We start from the raw sequence: 22,748 nt of genomic DNA on the forward strand, positions 1-22,748 counted from the left end.
GGGGTCTGTACCTCCATTCAAAAATGTTTAAGGGTCCACAAATGAAAAAAGGTTGAAAACCACAGTTTTAAGCAACCATTTCATGGAACTCCCACTGGTATCAATAAGAGTTCCACCCACAAAGCCTTTAAAGGAGCTATCATTGGGCCTATCTTTACCCCTCTGAGTATTTCTGTCCAACTCCTGAGACTAAAGGTACTAATATGGTAAAAATCTTTGCAGGATGGAGTCCTTAAATCTAAGTCTTCACTCAATGGGAGTTAAGTGCCTAAACACTTCTGAGGATCCATACCATAAGTCTGGGTGACACCCAGATAAGCAACAAGCAGGGAACTTACACATATGCCTATGTTGAAACACAAGAGTACTCTTATTGACAACAATGGGCTTATCTACAGTAGCTTGTTAAATCAAGGACTTAAGTTGCATATGGTCTTTGAAATTTGTCCACAAGATCCTTCTCTCTTTGTTCTTGAAGATAAATATTTTTTTATTGAAAAACTTTTTATTGAAAGCATACCTTTGCAGTTTCATCCAGTGGGCAACTTCGAGCATGGCCATAGCAAATACACATGCCACCAATGGAGACATCTTTTATTGAATAGTAATACTGGGCAAAAGCAAAAGTTGAAAAGAGAGCAAATGCAAAACATTTTATATTCATCTTATATTCATCTGAAAAATAAAACATCAGTATTCGACTGACTTATGAACAGATATGTACCAAAGGAGTTTATTACACATTGATTATCTGCATCTTAGGCAAGCTTACATTTAGTAAATTCTTCGATTTTCCCCCCTGTTCTCTTATATAAATAAAGGGCCAAATTCTGACTTTGGATAAATATGCTCAACTCTAATTTCAGTGAGGATTTCCACTACCATAAGCCAGAATTTGAGTATACTGAATGGCATCTAATCCGAAATTAATGTGTATAATGCTGTTTATAAAATCACCATAAATCTGGGGAGCAGGGAAGGAGTTAATTTGCAGGGCAAGGAAAGCTGTAGGAAGTGGCCTGGCTGGGTTCAGGCACAGTACACGTGGGGTTGGATTATTGGTATCCTGGGAAGCTAGGGTTGGCACATACTACACAGGCCGGGATTGTAAAGCAGCTGGTTCTGAGAGAAGAGTTCAAGGCTTTGAAGCTGAAGGACCCAATAGTCCACTGGGACAGGAGCAGAAGGCACTTTTGTATACAGTAAAATTTGTACCAATGGGTTTTTTCCTTTGAAGGAAGCAAGAATTGAAGCAAGCTAGCTCCTTTTGTTCTTTACGTTTTTCCCATCTAGGCTGTAGAAAACCTTGGCATTGATCTTGAACTGAGACTTCTTAGATGATAGTGAGACGGTATACCCTCTTGCAAATACCAGAGAAGAACAAAGACTCTCCTTTCATTTCAGATTAGTGATCTGGTGACATTCTTAAAGGGAGAGAACCTGTTTAGTGGAGACACTCTCTGTGTTCCCCTGCCCTCCAGAAGGGAGACACTCACAATTGAAAGAATTTGTAAGAGAGTACATGAAATCATTGATGTTTTTAAAAATGGGTCATGTCCAAGTAAAACAGAGGAGCAAAAATTAAATTACAAAGCAGAAAGGGAGACACCAATCAAGGTGTACAGTCTCTCTTACAGTACTGTAGCCAGTTAAAGATAGAAGGCACTGTAAACTGAGTCTGATCCTGAATTCCTATGAGGGCTTGAACAAGTCAGCTTAACCTCTCTGTGCCTCATTTTTCTCAGCTGCATAACATGGAAGTTTTGAGGATCAAATCATAATTGAAAGCTCTAAGTGTCTATCTAAATTATTAATTAGTGCTTATTCATTGATTAGTACTTATTGATTAAAATTCCCTGTTCTCATCAGATAAGTGTAAGCAACTTCACTTTGAATTAGTTTCAATACCCTACAATATATTAGCAACTGAAATATTCAATAAATCAGGAGTACCCAGAAATGTTTACCTTTGACTGCAAGTGACATTTTCATCAGACAAATCATATATATCTATCATTACAGATAAAATGCTAGAGATGCCACCTCATGTTCAGTAGCTAAAGAGCAAGTAATTTTGAAGGAAAAATCTCTGAAAAATGTTTCTTTGGAACAGTTTTTATGGCAGACTAAATGTTGTCGGTATTCTCACAGATAAGGCAACAAATGGTAACAAATCTCATGAAATGGGATGGTGAGATTCATATCTTTCATCAAGATGGACAGAACACATTCAGACTACAAAGTCCACTATGTTGAATAACTAATATAAATAAATGGTCAGCCAGCTTACCCTTCTGGTAACAATGGGATCAACATCTTTAGGATCATGGTGGCTAAGAGTCATAAGATCAGCATTAAGGGTTCTGATACGCTGCAGGCGAAGACGGATGTATTGTGCCGAAGTAAACTCCAATAGCTTTGGTGAAGGGTCATCAGCGCTAGGTCTACCATTGATAAGTGATGTGTGGATCTAGAGGGAAATCATAAATTTAACTATAAGCTTAAGTGGGAACTGGTTATAGGAACAAACATCTTACTAAGAAGACTTTAAAAGCCCATACAAACTAAAAAAATGGGGCTATCACATTATTTCATTACTACCCTCAGATATACTGAAGCTAGAAATGTTGCAGTTAGGTATACTGCTGCCATTCCATTTACATCCTATCAGGCTGCATCTACACGAGACGCTAACTGCACAGTCGTTACTGTGCAGTCATTTAGTGCTTGTTTATACAAGTACTAAATGACCGTGCAGTAGCACCAAAGAACATCTTTTTTGTGACGCTGCTTTGCAGTAACCTAATACTACTGTGCAATAGCATCGCGTCATGGTTCTTGCCATGTGACACTACTGTGCAGTATCGGACTACTGTGCAGTCAGCATCTTGTGCCCTCAGAGTAACTAACTGAAAACAAAATTTCACTTTGTGTCCCATCCAGATTGAGACCCCACCCCTCTCAAACACTAATAGCCATTTCTAGTTCTGAGCTGGGTTATCTATCTGAACTCCATTACAAGAGGAGCTATTTTTTGGCATTTGCACACAAAGAATATAAAAGGCTTTCTGATTGTTTGGTCTGTGTTAAGTTTCTCTGTGTGACCAATCTGACCCAGTGGTGTATATGCTCCATAGCCCTATAATAAATATTTGATTAAAATAAACTTGACTTGAAATCACCTAAGGTCTATTTGTTTTCCTTCACTATGGGAACCATAATTGTAATTTAACACATGAAGAAAAAGAGATTTGTGACACTTTCATTCTTTATTATGTGCAGTCCAATTTCTATTAATTTACAGATAAAAAGTTATTGGTTTATTCCAAATGAAGGCGTTAATAGCAGTCTCCACTGTCTAATACTGGGTTTCCTACCACATAAGGGGGACATTCACAGTAGACTTAACTATTGGTTTCAATGCATTATTTCATTATGTTGCTGCCTCTCTGAAATAAATTAAACAACTACCATGAATAGGCTTGGTTAAAAGAAAGAACAATCAACAGTGAGCCTGCACAATTCAGAGCTCTTTTAATTATGCTCTGCCTGGGAAACAATGCCAACACTTGTTTGGGAGTTTCAGCTGTGCAGAATACTTTAGAGTGTTTGCTACTTTATCTTACAAAACCAGGTGCTCCAAAAGATGTGATTTTCTTTTTAACATTAAAACTTAGCGGTACACAACATCAGCATGCTTTATTTTCTCAAAATGAAGTGTCTAATCATTCATAACTACTATCCAACATCAAATTATGTAAAGAGAAACAATAAAAAGGTTGCAAGCTAGAACATGCAGAGGCATGGAGATATTTTTCTTAACATTTTTTAAGTCTTTATATGAATTAAGGAGAAAGAGATACTGTTGTTAAGGGAAATCCAGACCATCTGATAAGAGCAAAAGGGACAAATTTGTCAACGGTCATTTACATTTCTGAAATCTGCAGCCAGCTCACATTCACATTTTATGAATGACAAGGACATAGACAGACAAGATTGCATACCTCACCATGTTCCAGTGGAACTAGTCTGGAATAATAAGAGGTGCAGATCACTTCATCGTCTCTTTTGTAAGTAGGAGGTCCAAGTCTCGGTGTAATATTATAACGAGTTAAGCATTCTGTGTCACTAATTGCATAGTATTGCCATGGTGTGAACTTTGTGCCATCTACAGAACGTTCTAAAATCCAGTTTCCAGGTCGGGGAGCATTAGCAGATTTGATGATGACATATGCAACTTGGAAGACCTAAAAAAAAGGAAGCAGAAACATAATACCAGATACTACTGTGTAAAACAAGCATCAGGTAACCAATTTAGTTCTGAAATGAACAAACATTTTAAAAGATATTCTACACTTTGCCTACAATATTTTCTGAAACAGAGTGTAAGAGTAATATAGGGCATCTTTTACACATGCTCTGGGGTGCGAGGGAGCTTTTCCATTACAGCAGAATTAAAACTCTCACAGCATCTCTTGTATTCAGCATCCCACACTTCAAAATGGCAGCAGAGGGGCTTTAACTAAAGCTTGGTCAGCAACAAGAACGCTCCAGCAGACTCAATTAACTGACTCAATTAATCCAGCAGACTCAATCAAGCAGACTAGATTAAGCAGTTGGAGCAGGCATCGGGCACATGTATAGGTGCCCATGGTAGATAAAGTTTTCAGTACAAATATCTGACAATGACCAATACAATTTTTCATTATTTTATGAACCATGGTTTCAAAATGCTAATAACATCTCAACAAAACATTCATGTGTCTGACTAATGCAAAAATCCAGACATATTTATTGTATCATTCTATAATAGTGGAGTTGTAGTTTTTCTTCACCGTGATACAGATAGTATACAGTTTTGATGGTATCCACTAAGGACCACTAAGAGATGGACAAAGAGACATTGAGAAAGACTATATACTACAGGATGACCAATACAAATATGGTAACATGCTCTTATCAAAGAACTAAGAACAAGTCTTAGTGGGGATGGAAGAGGTTCCTGGGCCTAGGGAATGACCTAAAACGACACCCTGCTAGGGCTGGATTCTGTGGTGGGGCTGCCTGTGGCAGGGTGGTCCCCAGAAAATGCCACACTAGTGCCTCCCTAGTGAAAGGTGAGTATGGAGCGCCATATAGCTTCAGCCCCCACAAGCTGCTGGGTTACCCGTAGAAGGGACAGGTGAAGGGTCCAGGCATGTAATGAGAGGCCTGAGGCCCAAGGGGTGTAAGGCCTAGTAGCCCCAGTGAGGGGGTGGTGTAGTGGGCCTGGTGGGGTGGGGGTGAGAGTGAGTAGGCTGCATACAGTAAAGTCTGTATGAAGGGCCCGAAGGACTGCATGTGGGCCGCGTAGAGTAGGATCCGTGTGGGGGGTCCCAAAGGATTGCACATAGGCCAGCCTAAGTAGAAAGTGAGCTGTGTTTGGAGGGGCCCAAGAAGGCAGACCCATATGGAAGTGTGAGGGCAAGCAGCTCAGTAACCTACCCAAAATAACCTCAACTGGCCCGTGCTGGGGCCAGGACCAGACTGGTCAAAGGGCCAGAACGTCCACTCCAAGGGACAGCCTAGAGGCAAGGCCAGGGCCAGTGAGACCAAAGGTCCTGGAGGGGGCCACTGCCACAAGGGAAAAGGACATAGGGAGTTTTGCAGGCCAGAATGAGAGAGGAGAGTAGTGCCTGAGGAGGAGGGATCCAGGTGGCATCCAAGCATCAGGTAGGTGTAGAGCGAGGCCCAGTGGGGGGCCACATAGTGATGCCATCAGCAAGGCATGGGACACGGTGCAAGGGCAGTACAGAGCCATGTATTACTCCCTCGGCATCGGGCAGTAAAAGGGCAGCCTCACACCATATAAACAACTTCTTATTAAGTCACAAGAAAGGCGTGGCAGATGAGACAAGTGGGCAGACTGCCTTAGACAGGTGGGTGGGCCAATGATTGGACTGGCCTTGGGACGGCACCCTGTTACATTCCCAAGAATACATATCATCATCCAGGATCCCTGATGTGCATTAGTTCTAGCTCTGCCGCATTCTGCTCTGACACATCCTTTGTCCACCCCTTAACTTCTCCAGAACATCAACTATACCTAGAGTGACCATACGTCCCGGACAAACCAGGCAGTCCCAGCTTCTGTAGTCTGACCCCAGCCAGTTGGTCAAATGTCCTAGAGCAGAGATTGTGAGGACATGGAGCAGCATGGAGCACCAGACAGGCAGGCGGACAGGCACTGCTGCTGCTGGGTGAGAGCAAGGCAGGAGGACTGGAGCAGATGTCACCCAACCAACTGGCCGGGACCAAACTACAGAAGCCAGAACTTCCTCAGTTTGCCCAGGACATAGGGTCACCCTAACTATACCTAACAATGGTGTGAAAAAATCAAGCACCAGAAGCCAGAGAAAAATATGTTGCTTAACTATATGGGAGGATCATGTTCTTACCTGCTATATACCCTAGGCTGAAAAGAGAGTATAATAATTGTTGTCTGAATATGCAAGACTAAAACCATCTTACATTACCACTGGCCCTATCTTTCCCATCCATTTTTAAACACGGCTGGTTTTGTGGTACAGACAAAATGTAGCTTTGAAAAAATTCCCTCCTTTCCCCAGCTGCCCCCAAGGGTTCTTTAGATTAAGTTCTACAAGGACTTGCTTAGGAAATTGGCAAATGCAAAATCCTTTTTCAGTAATGGAAATATTTATCTAAAACTAAACTACTAAAAAGGTCAAATTGTATCAGGTTTGCTTTGGATGTGAAAGTTTTCTTATAACTTGATATCCATGTGGTTTGATTCTCTTCTCAGGCACTTCGGTTTTACTCTTTGGATCAGATACCCACCGGGCACAAACATATTCCACTGGCTTCAATGATTCCACTGGCTTCAATGGATACTGTATGGCACCACAGCCTCAGATATAAAATGTACTCTATGATACCTGACTGCAAATTATGTGCTTTCATCATGAACATGAGCTCCAGTGGATCATTTAAACTCACTGCTAACCAAGGAGAAAAAAGTAGGGTATGAACTCCTGAAAAATGGAGCCCCTCAATGGTCAGTGCCAGCACCAGTACTAGTCAATGTATATATCTCAGTCTTTCTGCACACAACATGCAAGCAATACATATACACTGATGATGTTGCTCTTGTAGCCCAAGGAATTGGCATAATAGAACTGGAAAAGACACTGAGTTCTGGATGACATGGAATTCATCACTGAATATCTCCACAAGTGGCACTTAGAGTAGAGCAGCAATAAGTCAGTATCATCATCACTCTTCTACCCAGATAATCAAGCCAAGAGCATGCTGAATATCAAAGTAGACAACCGCATCCTTCCACATGAGCATACCCAACCTACCTAGGAGTCATATTAGACCGTTCCCTCACCTATAAACATCACATTCAGAAGGCCAGCAGTAAAGTCTCTGCACAGGTAGCTGCCTTAAAATGTTTAGCCAGCATGACACAGGTTGCCAACTTCAAAGCGGTTAGAACCACTGCACTCGCAATGGTATACGCTGCAGCAAAATATTGTGCTCCTATATGATCCAGGTGTTACACTAAAAAGCTCAACACTGTACTTAACAGTGTTTTCAGACTCATAACAGGCTGCACAACCTACACACACACAGATGTACTCCCTGTTCTCTAGTGTACTTCCTGTTCTCTAGGGGTTAGACCAAATGATATAAGATAGACCTTAAACCATCATTACTGGCAACAGAGGCAAGAGAGGATGAAAGTCACCTGCCCCATCACCTGTTAACTGAAGAGCCAAACGGATGGAAGCTTAAGAGTCTTACAGGTCATAAACCAATTACACATGAAGGCCCACAAACTTCTGGAAGAGACTAGAGATGCTGAACCAAACCTCTGAGCAGCAACAGAGTGAGCCAACTGCTGAGGAAGAGCTGACCTATTCCTACAGAATTTTACACCAACACCAAGGGGCACGAATTTGACAGAGAAGCATGGGTCAAGCTCAACAGACAAATCTGGGTACAGATACTTCAAAACAACACTTTACAAAATGAACATTTTAGACAGCCTCTTGTGTGAATGCAGCGTCCAGCAAGTAGCACAGCACTTAATCGAACGTTACAATCTTTACAAATGCCCAGACAGGACAACTGGAATCTGCACATCGAGCGATAATACCAGACAGTGGCTCATAGATTTAGAAGTTGCTATCTGATGCCATACGAAGAGAATGGAGCTTTGACAGGCTGTTCTACACAAGCAGAAATTTTCACCTATCGAGTTGTTTTTGCTTTTCACTGATGTAAGAAAAGAAGCAAACCCATTTTTTTATAATTGGAGTATTAGTCCTATTAATAGAAATACTCACCGTTTTTTAAACTATCATTAGTATAGAAAAATCTCAAAAAACGTTACATGACTATCAAGATGTTAAGACTATAATATGGCTGTTAATTTACTAGAATATCTCTTTTAAAAAGATAATGTAGTCCCACAGGCTAGTAAGAGAATCATGTCATAACATATCCATCCCATGTGGAAAGGAACTGAAATCAAGCAGATTCTGCATCAGGTAACCTCAGTTCCACACGCAATGACCCAACTCTCATTAATGCAACTAAACTGCACTTACTGAGCCTGATACATATATAAAAGAGAAATCAGAAGTATCATCACTTTAGCACCCTGAAATAAGAGCTCAGAACTTCTGACCATTATACAAGGCAAACAAAATGAAAGGGGTTTTGTTGACTAAATCTGAGGTCTCACTATTTCCTTGGAAGCCAGTTAAATTTCTCAAATTTGTGAAAGCTATATAACTGGGCCCCAAATTTGTTTCAAACTTCAAGAAGGGGCAATCACTCCCTGTTCTTTAATTGAAATATATCATTTTTTTTTTTTACTTGCTGTCTGCTATGGGCAAGTATACAATCGGCTGAACAACAAATGAGCTACTTTTCATAACACAGATTTTTCTAGAGCCGTTATGGTCTCTCAGAAACTACAGCGGGGACAGGTAGTTTTAAATCCAGTTTTACCAAGTCACAACAAGAAGTTATCCTTTCCTAATATACTAATGGTGGTCAGTGTTATGGGAATGAAAACAAACAATATTACAAGAGTACATCTGTTAAATGTATTTTGAATATTACATTATTTTTGATATCTTGGCCATTAAAAGAATTTTTCACAGAGCTTGTGCATTTACCTAGTTCATTCAACGTAAGAACACACTTTTAAAGTCAAAACTTTGAAAAGGACAGTTGCTTACTGGCTGATGCTTTTGAGTGTCCTACTTGAAACTCCTAGAGTTTTCAAAAGTCCTAGGCAGCCAGAAACAGCAGCTGAAATCAACAAACCTGTGGGGGTCTGATGTGGGGTGTCTGAAAATTAAGTCCAAGTTATATAAAGTTGGGCACCCATAAACTGATACACCTAAAATTAGTGTACATTTTCAGAATTGTCAATGAGTGTACCTAGTCATCCTAGATAAAGGGCTATTTTCTCAGGCTTTCTTCACTGGATCCTATGATTCTACTTAATGAGCACTTAAATGCATAATTCTATGGAGTCCTCTCTGTGTTCCTCCCATGTCTCATCTGCATCATCCTAAGTTAATTTGTAAGACACTGAACATTAATGTTACAGGAAGACATAACGACTATGAAAAAATATTTTAATTGAATTCTTATTCTGAAATGTTTAAAGTGAAATATTCATATTAATTTCATTGAATAGCATACATTGTTGCATTACATTACATTAATAAAAATCTACCTGCTAGTACATAGTCTATGCACTCAATATCTAAATGTGTTGCAGGCAGAGGTATAAGAATAAAGTAGCAGACAGGGACGTCCCAAAAGATGACTATCTGCAGCTTATCTAGATATCTCCATCTCTGTAGACCTTCAGCATGCAGAGGCTCATGAGGTCTTCCATCTTCTACTCTCTACAGCAGGGGTGTCCAAACTTTTTGAATGTGGGGCCGGATCATGAACTTTTTATCACCCAGTGGGCCAGCGAGCCATATTCAAAGACCTCACAGGAAGCGATATCACATCAAGAAGTGATGTCATGTGACCTTTGACACCAATGAAGTTGCAGGAAGTGACAATGACAAGGGTCTGGAAATGTGGTTTAAAATCCAAAATAAAAACAATTTGGTCTGGTGGCACTGTTTTATTTTAAACAACCCCCTAGCAGTGCTGGAGAGGAGCGTACACCCCACTGTGCCCTTAATTCCCTGCCTTTGTCCACGTGGAAAGCCACATTTTGCAGAGGGGTAAAAATCATTTTTGAATGCAAAACCTCTGTTGACATTGTGCTGTATTTACTCCAGCGAATTGTTGCAGGGATCTGATTTTTCCAAAGGTTAGCAGAGCTTTCTATTATCATGGTTTCATGCCTCCTAGTTTTCAAATACTTAGTTGAAATGCATCACAGATCTTTAATTTCTTGTTTGCAGGCACTCTCTTGGGGCGACATCCAGCCGTGGGGGGCAGGAGCGGGTGCTCGTGCGGCCTGTCCAGTCTGGCCTTGGCCTGGGAGTGCAGGGGTTAAGGGGTGCTGCCTGATCCCGGCTGCCTGATCCCGCCGTGTCCTCCCTGCCACCTGGGCAACCTCGAGGATGCTCCCACACCTGTGCGCCTTGGCTCAGCAGCCCAGGGGATGTGTGGGGACCCTACAGGGGGGTGCGGGATGTGCAGGGACGCCCCCCTGCTCCCTTTCCCCCGGGAAAGCCCGAGCCCAACCGGCAGGGATCCCTCCCTCCCCAGGGTCCATGACTCACCGCCCCAGCGCAATGTCTGTGGGCGTGGGGGAATGCAGGGAGGCAGGAGCAGTGCCGGCTTCCCACCCCAACAGCCACAGCTGCAGCAGCAGCAGCAGCATCTCCCACTGGCCCGGCCACAGCATCCCTCTGAGCTGGCATCCGCACCCCCTGCACCTGCCCATCCGCTGCACTGTGACCTGCTCCAGCCTGCACGGCCAGCGGTGACCAGCACAGGGCAAGGCCGGCATGCAAATGAGGAAGGGAGGGGCGGGGCTAGGAAGGGACACCGTGAAATGAGGGGGGAGGGGAGGAGCTGTACCACGTTGACAATGTCAAACTGACGCGGTGCGTGTGGGAACCTTGACCCTTCCCCAGCCCTTCAGCAGCCATTAAGAAGCTGCTGATGGACTGGGGGAGAGACAAGGGGTGGGAATGAAAGTAAATAGTGTTTATTTTAGTTTCCCGTTGCAGCACCTTGGGCCACAGAAAACGGCTTGGTGGGCTGCATGGCGGCCTATAGGCCGTATTTTGGACAAGCCTGCTCTACAGCTACCAATATCCATAGCTCCCTCCCCCCGCTGCGCCGAGTGGATGCTGTGCCAAAAACACTGTAAGAGAAACATAATTTTATATATTTCTCAGCACATTTTTCTGCAAAGGATGATGATGATTATATTGTTAACGTTAACAACACTGCTAGTGGGTCACAAACTACCCCCTGCTTCCGTTTAATGATTATTTAATGTCTTGTGACAAACTGGTTTGCATAGCTGAGCTACAAAAACTAATCACCTGTCCATTTTAATTTCACCTTGCAACTTTCCAAGAGCTCATTTCTAGGCTTGACTACAGTGGAAAAAAGGGCAAGCCAAACCAAGTTAGTGATCCTCAGGCAGTTATGTATTGTAAAGTATTGTTTTACCTGCAGTCAGTGCCAACTGCAAAGGCCAAACAAATAAACCTGTACTGATGAGCCACTAGTCTGTAGCTGCAATAAGTCACAATGTTATCACTTCTGCTTTGTTTATTAATTTTCCAGAGTTGCCAAAAACTGATGTTACTAGAATTTGTGTCCCTGAATACAGATGCAGTAGCATCTGATCCATTTTTAGTCCTTAAAGATATTTATTATAATTTTTAACTACCAATGACGCCTCCTTATCACTCAGCCAAGAGATATCTCACTGTCAAGGAAGTGAGAACCTAAACTCAGTTGATAATAGCCAGTATAGCAGATGATAGCCCAATTTTCCCCACATTGCTCTCTGACCTATAATTCTTTGCCAAAACCCTGACCTATAATTCTTCCCTGCAAGTTTAGTCCCAGGCATCTTTTAAAATAAAGACTGCCAGTTCCACAATAATCTTTCAGTTTGCATAAATGGAAACTATTGTGAGAAGAGATATGTCTAATGTAACCAAACATGTTTGAGCCCAACTCCTGAAAAATATAGCATAAGGGATTACTTCAAACTAGAAAGCCCTCTCCCCAAATTTCAAAATTGTTTAACTTATTCAGAAAACAGCCAACTGCAAAGTTCAGACCCCCACATCCTTAGTCAAACCAAAACTCTGTTAATCTTATACTTCCCACTTTCACAAAGTAAAAGCAAAGGAACTGAGACCTTCCACTGAATTTCAGAATCTCATTAACTGGCCTATGGCATACCTTGTAAAAAACCACATAAGTGTAATACAAACTTTGTAATGCAGAAGACTGCACAATAAATGAGCCCTGAAGAATATGCTCTGTTTGCAGACTGGCTCCTACTAGTTATTTTGTAAGTTAAGCTAAATCTTCCCTTCAGGGTGAGTGCACCAAAACCTGTACCTTGAACCACCACAAAAGGGCAATTTAAAGAAAAGGAAAGTGCATTTTTCAAAATGATTTGACAAGGCATGCAGTTTAAACATTTACAAAAGCCAACAGATACTTTGCATTTTGAATGGAACTGCAAAATCTGTTTTATTCAGTGCTGCACAAAAATACAGCACAACTACATCTTGTTACCAGAAAAGCAAGTTTTTTTCTAGATCCAACAAATCTAAATTAAATCTGTGCAATCGCAGCAAACAGGGCCAGGTAGGCAGGGTGGGGCAGTAAAATCCTGGCACATACAGCCCGGTGGGGTGGTGTACAGGGGCATTATGGGGCCCGATCCAGGCATGTGGGGCCAAGAGGAGGCAGCTCAGGCCTGATCCTAGTTTTCAGGGCCCGATCCAGCCTGCAGACAGGGCCAAAAGACTGAGCACCACTGATGCATTCCAATCCAATTCAAAGTCTGCCGAAGTCTAACAGGCAGGCTAGTGAGGTCAAGCAGAAGGCAGGATAGATTTGCACCTTATAAGCCAGTGGCTCCCAACCTTATGAGACTCAAGGAACCCCTCAATAGACTCAATGCTCCTTTCAGAAAATGTCAGCTCTGGGTTTTCAATCTATTTTTGATTACAAAAAATTATAGCAGGGCAATTCTTCTATTGCAAAGAACTCAGAAAGATTGCAACGGCTCAAAATGTTTTTAACTCTATGGATTTCTATTTGAAATCTCTGGGTTTATCTTGTGACTTATGTTTTTACACCTAACAGTGCTAACACTGGCACCCTGCAGCACCCTCGAAAGGATATTAAGGTACCCTAAGGTGCCACGCACCCTGGTTGAGACTCACTGTTATAGACTAAGTAAATCATAAATGCATAAGCTTTTGTAAGCAGAAGCTTAATTCATCAGATACTATGAAGGGAACACAGGAAACAGAGCTTCTAAATAGAAAGCAATGATCAGGATACAAAGGGTAGGAGGCTAGGACAAGACAGAAAAAAAGGGGACACTGCTAGGAAAGACAAGGTGGGTAGGAGAGAGAAAAAATAAAGCAGTGATGAGTCCCACTAATTTCTATAGCCAGTCCATGCAAAACAATGGTGTGTTATGTACATCCACCTCTGAAGCACTAATCTGAATGACTAGGCCATGGATCTTCCAGTGGGGTGCCATGCACTGCTACTGGAGCAAGCACGTTTCACAAGATAAACCCAGAGATTCCAATTAAGAGTTTATGATGTTAAAAACATTTTGACCTGTTGTGGTCTTTCTGAGTTCTTTGCAACAGAAGAATTGTTCTTTTATTTCCCTGCAGTCAAAAAAATAACTGAAAACTAAGAACCAGCATTTTCTGAGGTATGCCAGACTAGGTAGTTACTTACAGTGAGGTCAATTGAGGAAAACCTTGCTGTATGACTCTGGAGCTATAGCAAGACATTATAACCACTCTGCCACTACCCCTTGGCAAGCTGAATACAACAAGGTGTCAAAAGTCCTGAACTACTGCCTTTTACAATTTCCTCCATTCTGAGGAACTCTGTCTTTAAAACATGTAATAAGTTCATTTCACTCAAGAAATATTTTTATGAATACTATGGCGACCTCTGCATCTGTTGAAAAAGCCTATCAGCATGAAGCAACATAAAGGTCTTGACACAGAGTATAAATTGTCATCAGTCCACTAAAGTCAGTAGAGCAGATCCAATTTACATCAGCTAAAAATATGCCTTTACAGAAAGACACTAAAAGTGATTTCAAGATGAAAGCCTGATATACATTTTAAGTATTATTATAATTATATTTGATTTACTTATGGCAGACATCACAAGTTAATAGTATGACAATCTCTAAGAAGAATATATGAAATATTTATGAGCCATAAATTCATCAGAAGTTTCAATATTTTTACAATATTCAAAACCACATTGGAATAATGGTTTTGCTTTAAAATTCAAGAATAGCTCTGTACCATAGGAATTTTTACATTTCTACTTTTCACAGCACAGGACCTAATCCTGTCAGGAGTCTGTTTACTGTAATATTGATGGGTGCCTTTGAAAATCCAAGTCTTATACCTTTACGTGTTGTTGAAAATCTCATATACAATGAAGAGCAATAACATAATGTTCTTCATTGAATAGTGCACAATGTGCTCACAGAACTAATTCAGCTGTGCCAGATACTATTGACGCTAATCATCATCATCATCATCAATTTGTTCGTATTTCTAAAAAAAAATCTAACATCACCACTGGGCACAAGGTACTTTTTCCTTTATTTGCTGCTAGGTATTTGGCCTCTGTGTAGCCCTCCACCACAGGCAGCAAAAGAGCATGAAATATATCTTGTTATCTTATATACCAGTACTGCAACTTTGCACCTCACTGCTAAACTGCTCCCTCTATAGCCCTGAATCTTAGCCATGCATAAATAAAAACATTGTATATTTGGGCCTCAGCAGGCTGAGAATTATGCCAGAATACTGTGCATCATGTGCATTTCAGAATCATTAAGTACATATTTGAATATTAGCTTTAGATTAAGTACAGACAGTCAAAGAGCCAGAGGCTGAATCGATTCAGTCTTTTCGGGTAAGTCTAAGCTGCGTATATTGAACCGATAGGGAAGTGAACAGACGTTCACTTTTGATTCCGGAAATGCATCCACATGGCTGCAGTGGCTCAGGCCAGAAACCAGGAGGTGCTAGAGCATGCCTCCCTACTTGGCTGGAGCAGCTCGGGCCAAGGCTAGCCCGCCCACCCTGCAAGATGAGAGGCTTGTGGGGGCAAGGTACAAATCATCCTGAGAGGCTGGGGGACTGTGAGTTAACTTGAATCTGGAGGGGAACTGGGACAGACATTCAAAAAACTGATTTAACCTAAATCAGTTAAGTCTGATACTACATCCATCCAGATTTATCTTAAACCAATTTCGGCCATTTTGAAAGCAGTTTAGATGCACTGAATTTCTGTTGTGTTACAGATCTGAACCAGTTTCCAATCACTTATACCGGTTTGTGTGTAATTTCTGTCCCTAGCCTTAAAGAGTAACCACAACATTCTCTTCGTCAACACTCCTCTTTTAACTAGCATCCATCAAGCTGTTTGTCTATCCATTTCTCTCTAGACTTAACAAAACGAGGTCCAAGCTACAATATATGCCAAAAGAATGCACTTGGGTGGTGGGGGAAGGTTGTTCCCTGAAACTTGGAGTACCTAAAATCTAGTAAACAAAGGGGGAGCAGCTCCTCAGCTGTTGTGAACTGACTTCAACAGAGCTATAACTACTCACATAGGAGTGTCAAACATCCGGCTTCGGCTGTGGTGGAAAAGCTGTCTATAGTGCTGCTGGTGCTGCCACCTCCCAGCAGAAGCCAAGGTGCTTGCTGCTTCCACAGGAAGTCATGCAACTATGGCCAGAGCATGGCAGGGTTTACCTACAGAGCTGCTGGGGCAGCCAGCACCTGACTCTTCTTGGGGCACAGGCTGCCACCATGGCCAGAGCCCTACAGCCCCCACTCTGGTCCCACATTGCTGGTAGAACTACCAAGCCCTGGCAAAAGCCATTTCTGTCCACTATGTTGCTTGGCTGAAATCCTTCCACAACTGCTCCCCTCTCCCCTACTCTCTGTGTCTTCGGAGACCAGGATGATACCAGTCTGGAGAAAGTGAAGCGAGCATTGCCTGCTCCATTTGTCCCAATCCCAGAGAGAGTGGAGAAGCAGGGAAAGATTCCCTGTACCTGCCTAGACTGGGCTCTGGGGAAAAGCCTCCCCCCTCCACTTGCAGTCTCTGGGAGCAGAGTAGAGAGAGAGCAATGGAGCAAAATGCCCACCCAGCCCCTTACCCAAGCCCAGCGGTGCCCAGTTTGGGAAAGGGTCTGGGGGCTGTGCTTCACTTTGCTTCCCCTCCCAGCATAGGTGATGTGTAGGTGGGGCATGGGGGTCCCCCACCAAGAGTGCTGGTGCCCCCCCGACAGCAAGCTGATAGAGGGGCACAGAGAGTGCTTGTGTCCTGCCTCAAATTGGCACTTCCATGCCACCAGTGCGCTAGGTGACCAGTCACCAGCTGGCCACTGAGGGAGCACCCCCCCTGCCGGTCATGCCCTGCTGGTGTCCCGCCACACTCGGGAGGCGCCAGTTGCCCATGCCTCCAGACCTATCCAGAAAGGAAAAGGAGTAGGAGGTCAAAGCCCCCCACACGGAACAGCTTCTCCTCTGCTCTGTTCCTGGTCTCCCTTCTCACTCCTATGATTCCAGTGTCAGAAACAGGCAGGGGGCTCACAGCATTGTTCCTTCCATTCAACTCCCGGTGTTGGGAGCAAAGGGTTCAGGCAAAAACACTGCCAGCTAGGAATACATGGGACTCCCATGTGACAAGCAGGCAGGGGATTTGCCCCATTACCACAGAGACAGCTTCCCTGGCCGTGTCAAGATGAGCAAACACGTACCTGTTGCAGCACCTCAAAGCAGTTTGAGATGCCACAAGAGGCATGCTGGGAACGAAAAAAGCCATCCATGGAACCAGGCCAGCCCGACAGCATACAGGGCACGTGGAGGCAGGACCTGGCCTGGCCTAAGGACACACTGCTCTTGAATGTGGTGCCAGGACCCCAGGTGACAGCAAGAGTGGCTCGGTCCTGTGTGAGGGCACACACAAGCAATACCAGGGATCTCTGCCAGGAACGAGCCAGGAGCACTCTGACGGCCGCTGCTGCTTCAGGGGAGCTGCATGACCCATCCCTCTGAGGGGCCCAGCTGGAAGGCAGCTGAGATGGCTCATCTCCTGGCCATTTGGGGCAGGAGAACATGCTTCAACAGTTCAAAGTGGGCCACCACAAGAAGCACATCATCAGGACAATAACTGCCTACATGGCAGAGCGGGGGCACCAGAACACATGACAGCGCTGCCTCCCGAAGGCCAGCTGTGCAGCCATGGCCCATTGGCAGCTGGCCTAGAGGTGCAAGAGGCTCTGCTGCAGTGCCCAGACGACAGCCCAGGCAGCCGTGCAGTCCCTGTCCAGGTCTGGCAGGCATGCAGACATGGGGCCACAGGTCCAAGGGGGCAGATGCTGTCGCAGGTAGCAGCAGGTCACAGATAGGCAGCAGCCCCCACTGCCAGACTGCTGCAGTGGATAGAGGGTGCAGGGACCACTGAGCTGCTTCAGCAGCCCAACTGGCACAAAGGGCTAGTGCCCCCAGACAGCAACTGGCTGGGCCTCAGACCCTCCTGAGGCAAGTGGCTCTGAGCTGCTCACCAGGGCAACTTTTTATACTGCTGAGGCCAGCTTAACTGGCCTGTAGCTCCCCCTGACTGAAGATCCGGGAACAGCTAAGCAGGGTCATTTTGCCCCAACTGGTACAATCTGCCCCACACCAAAGCGCATGTTCAGGAACATGTGCTGAGGCACAAATTTCTGGCACAGATTTGTGCCACTGCTGTTTGAGCTGCTGTAAGTGCATATGCCTGCATGTGTGGACACACCCCTTGACCATGTCCAGATGAGCGCAGCTGTGTGGTATGTGGCACCACAAACACATCTGCAGCACCACATACTTCACATTCAGATGTTCTCTGTGCTGCAAAGGAGCTCTGCCTGTGTGTGAGCTACTCTGCTTTTTGTTTTTCTGCAGGTTTTTTTGACCCCTGGATATCCAGGGGTCAAAAAAAATCCACAGAAAAAAAAAAGTGGAGCAATGTACACATTGGCAGCATATGCTGCTCACAAGAAGAGCCGGGTCACATGGGGCTGTACTGCAGCTGCTGGCCAGGCTCTGTGCAACAGAATTACCACTGCTGCAGCTCCAGGAGGCCCCCAAGACCCTAGGTAAGACTGCTGGGGCCAGTTCAGTGCTGGTCCCAGCTTCCCCAGCACCACCCAGGGCAACTTGCTACACGCCAAAACGTGCATGGCACAGGCATTCCCTAGGAGTATACAGCAATGCTCCAAGTTGCACTGCCGCTACCTGTCCCTGAGGAACCAAATGTCCATGCTAGTGTGGACACAGCCCCTGAGTCCAGTTCCCTGCCAGACAGTTTCCCCTCCCCTGCCCTCAAGCCACTCAGCAGAGCAGTGGGGAGGGCAAAAGGAAGAAGCTGGCAGAGGACAGCACTGCTCTGTCTGGTGCCCAGGAGCCACGAAAAAGGGCAAAGTCCCTTCCCATGTCTCACACAGAGAAGTCTGGTGTGAGAATCAGGCAGAGGGCTGTGCTGCTCTCTACTGCCCAGCAAGTGAGCAGAAGGAGCAGTACAGCAAAGCTTCTCACACTGAGAACTCTGCTGGCAGCAGCTCCTCCAGTCTCCTTGATCTGCCCTCACACATTCTCTAAACCAGTGACCCCCACAGCCTGTGGCACTACCGGGGCTGCCAGTATGAGAGCCAGGTTACAGCCCACAGGCACCTGAAAAGGAGGGAATTCAGCTTTTCAAACAATTGGAGTTTGATACCCTTGATTTGCATCAACTGAGAAGGCACGTGCCTTGGAGTCAAGCCTAGGATATGTCCCCCTGCTCTAGAATTCATCAACTCTGGGATTGCAGGATTATGTAAAGTAGATACCAAACAATCCCAAAATGTGTTTCATCCATTTTGTTCTGATAAATCTTCAGTAAAAAAATCAGACAATAAATAACAGCCAAACATACTCACATCACAAAAGTCCTGCAAAAGAAAAAAAATCTACATATCACATTTAATTAAATCTACTAAATAAATACATTATATAAATCCTGGAATATAAATGAAGTAATTCACAATATCAATGCCAACTAGATACAACCACATATACAGATACAGACACCGATTCTCAGAAATACTTTGAAAACTGGTAAAATAGAGTCCCAAATACTGCTCAAGGCAAATTTTAATTCATTTACAATCTACTTTTAGAAATAAATATTTACTACATTCTCTAAGATTTTTCATACGTGCATTTAGTTTCCTCTTATTACTTGTTGTAACTTGCTCTGCATAATAATACTGCGCAAATCAGCTCTAATAACTCAGTGACCTGAGGCAATCTTTCTTAGCCCAAATCTTCCTCATGGGGTAGTAATTTACATTCAGATCCCATAGCCTTAAATGTGTTCTCTCTTTCAAGAGCTCTAAGGAAAACACAGAAGAAAGGCCCTCAGGGGAGAAACATTTCAAATCAAATTAGTGAATCTGAGCCTGACTCAGGAGAGAAAAGCCATGTATTGGGGAAACATCAACAGTGCAAAGACCATAGAGAATTAAAGGAGTTTGACAGCAGTTTAATTGGTCTGTTTCCAGGCTACAAATATCACCCATTTGGCAGAATATTACAGGAAGACAAAATGCTAATGCCCCTTCCTGTTACTTCCTTCCTGTTTGTCCATTTACAACACAATGTAAACTGTTCAAATGACAACAAAGTTCCATCCAAACACTTTGTAGTTGTTAAAAGATATAATGTAATTACGGTCCCAACCCAGCGCTGCTTTCTATATACAAAAAACCAAACAGCTACTGCAACCACTGCTTCATTTTAAGATATCTGATTTTTAAATCTACACTTCATCATCACTCTAGGCTCTAAAGCAGTGGCTCTTAACTTTTTTAAACTCAAGGTACTCCTTGTTAAATTCACAGGATCCCTCAGTAAATGTCAGCTCTTTACTTTCACTCATTGTTTGACTGTGTAAAAATAATAGAGCAATACTTCTGTTGCAGAGACCTCTAAAAGATCACAACTAAAAAACATCTATTTGAAATTTCTGGGTTTATCTTGTAAATCATGTGCAGGTATTTACAGACCTAACTGCTAATATTGTGCAGCACAGGGGCATCCTTAAAAGGGCCATACAGCTCCCCAGGGGGCTGTGCCATTCTAGTTGAGAATCACTGCTCTAGAAAGTCCTTTGTTATCAATTTCAGTTTAAAACTTTGCTCTATTTTTTCCTCAATAAACAGCATTTATCCAAGATTTGTTATCAATTGACATTATTCTGGCTAAGGATTTGCAAACACGATTTTCATAGGTAACAGAACAGTGTTAAAGGCTGCTACATTTTATGCAAGCTCCCCAAACAATAATAACCAACTTCTCTTAAATGTACATTTTTCCCCCTCTTATGAAGCACTGTTATTAATCTAACCCTTGTTGACAGACTGACAAAAATATCGTGGAATCTCATTTCTTGGAGCTGGGGGAAAGGAAAAAAACCTGACAAGTGTGTCTCCAAACTTCATTGTAAAGAGGCCTCAAAACTAGTGCAAAGGAACTATCTTCTAAACAGATAAACCTAGTGTAAGAGAGGCCACTAACTACACCCTGGGAGTTATGCAATTATGCGTCTGCACAATTTTGTGCATGAAAGGCATGATCATGCATAATTGCATAATTTTGCATAATTTAACCATGGCAAGCTCTGTCTCCACCTTCGTGAGGTGGACAGCTGGGTAAGTGGGGAGGGGAGCTCCTGCAAGCGGGGGAGAGAGGTGGGCATGGGGTTTGTGGGTGGGTGGGCAGTTTGTAGATGGGTATAAGCAGCGCGCCATTGGGCCGAGCTGACTGACAACGTGCCTCCACATGGGGCTTCCAGCACTCCAGCGGGAAGCCGCATGTGGAGGCAAGCAGGTGCCCGCCTGGCCTGATGGCATGCGACTCCATGTCTGCATGTGCAGCTTCCTGCTGCAGGGCTGGAAGCCCTGTATGGAGGACTGGCCCAGCCCAGTGGCACATGGACTGGGAGCTGCATGCTGTTGGGCCAGGTGGGAAGCTACACATGGAAGGACAGTCATGCACCATCAGGCCAGGTGGGCTCCTGCCTGTCTCCACATTTTGCTGGAGTGCTGGAAGCCCCGTGTGGTGGCACGAAGCCCCCACCCCGGCCCAATGGTGCACTGCTCTCAGTCCATGCACCATTGGGTTAGGCCATCCAGCTCTGTGTTTCCACATGGGGCTTCCAGCAGGCTCTGCCTGTCATGACCATGAGCACCCCAAGACCCCACTGCCCACTGTTGCTGAGCCAGCAGTGGCAGGAGCTATGCACCATGGGTGGGTGTGTGCAAGGGGCCCCAAACACACACCCCTTGACATCCCTCCATAAAGCACATGTCCACCCACAAACTCCACATACTGCCATACCCACACCCCTCCACAAACCCCACACTCGCCCACAAGTCCCACACACACCCCTCACACCTTCATAAGCCCCCCACAAACCCTACATACACACCTACACCCCCCAACACCTTCACAAATCCCTCACACACACATACCCTGCATCAACCCCCCATCATACAAATGCAGTACCTGCATATATTTCTAAAGACGTTCAAATAGCATTATATTTAGCTTCATTTGTAAAAATATATAAATAAATAAATAAATGTAATTAATTTTGCATAATTTTGAGTTGAGTTTTCCTGCACATAATTTTGAATTTTTCTGTGCATAATTCCCAGAGATGCACCTAACCCTTGTTACTGCAGAAGGTGCAGGCTATGAAGTGCTGAGCTCCAGGCAGCAGAGCTATACCACTAAAGTACTGCAGATAGCAACACTATGGGGCTGCAGTCTGCAGGATATAGGGTGCAAAGTATCATACTAATGAAGAACCTCATTAAAGAAGGGGAGGTCAGTTACTAGAAGGGTTTAGATGCTTTATGACCCTTGCTCCTGGGCTGAAGAGTCAGGCTAGCCCAGGCCACAGTGGGGAAAGGAGAACCTGCTGAGAGCTGCAAGTCTGGCCCTGACAGCCAGAGGGGAAGGAGTTCCCTGGAAAGAAAGACATTATAATGAGTAGGAGAGGAGACTGAGGCTGGGGGCTGGCAGTAGGACTGGCAGTAGCAAGCAAGAGAGAAATGGGGAGAACCTTAGGAAAGGAAACCTCATTTATGGGTATGGGTTTTGTTTGTGTTTCTTTTGCTGTAAGGTATGGAGTCATTTGCGGGGTATTGGGAGGCTACTATGCACATTTGATGAAGTAGTGTGGTGGCAGCTGATCTAGGGGCAGGCCAAGACTCTGGAGCTAATGCCCAACAGCAGAGTAGAGGGCATCAGGCCCCAAGGAAATGTAGAGGTGAATGGTAGCCGACAGAGGCCTGGGGGCCCAAGGTGGGCCAAGAGAGGCCCAGTAGTCTAAGGTGGGCCAAGACAGGCAAACTGGAGGGTAGAGACACCCTGCTTGAAGGTGATGCAAATAAA

At 44.0% G+C, this 22,748-nt stretch overlaps 1 protein-coding gene across 4 annotated transcripts in view; it reads right to left on the minus strand.

Moving 5' to 3' along the window:
* Positions 1–22,748, minus strand: part of LAMA1 (laminin subunit alpha 1) — a 168,260-nt gene that overhangs the window by 97,355 nt on the left and 48,157 nt on the right. For all 4 annotated transcript variants that reach the window (XM_019490435.2, XM_019490434.2, XM_006262939.4 and 1 more), the window contains exons 4-6: positions 4,005–4,247; positions 2,291–2,470; positions 521–610 (exon numbers count right to left, since the gene is read on the minus strand). In XM_019490435.2, the coding sequence (XP_019345980.1) occupies positions 521–610; positions 2,291–2,470; positions 4,005–4,247 (513 nt within the window). The remainder of the gene's footprint in view (positions 1–520; positions 611–2,290; positions 2,471–4,004; positions 4,248–22,748) is intronic.

The sequence above is a fragment of the Alligator mississippiensis genome, chromosome 3 (assembly GCF_030867095.1).
Source record: "Alligator mississippiensis isolate rAllMis1 chromosome 3, rAllMis1, whole genome shotgun sequence".
Classification (NCBI taxonomy): domain Eukaryota; kingdom Metazoa; phylum Chordata; order Crocodylia; family Alligatoridae; genus Alligator; species Alligator mississippiensis.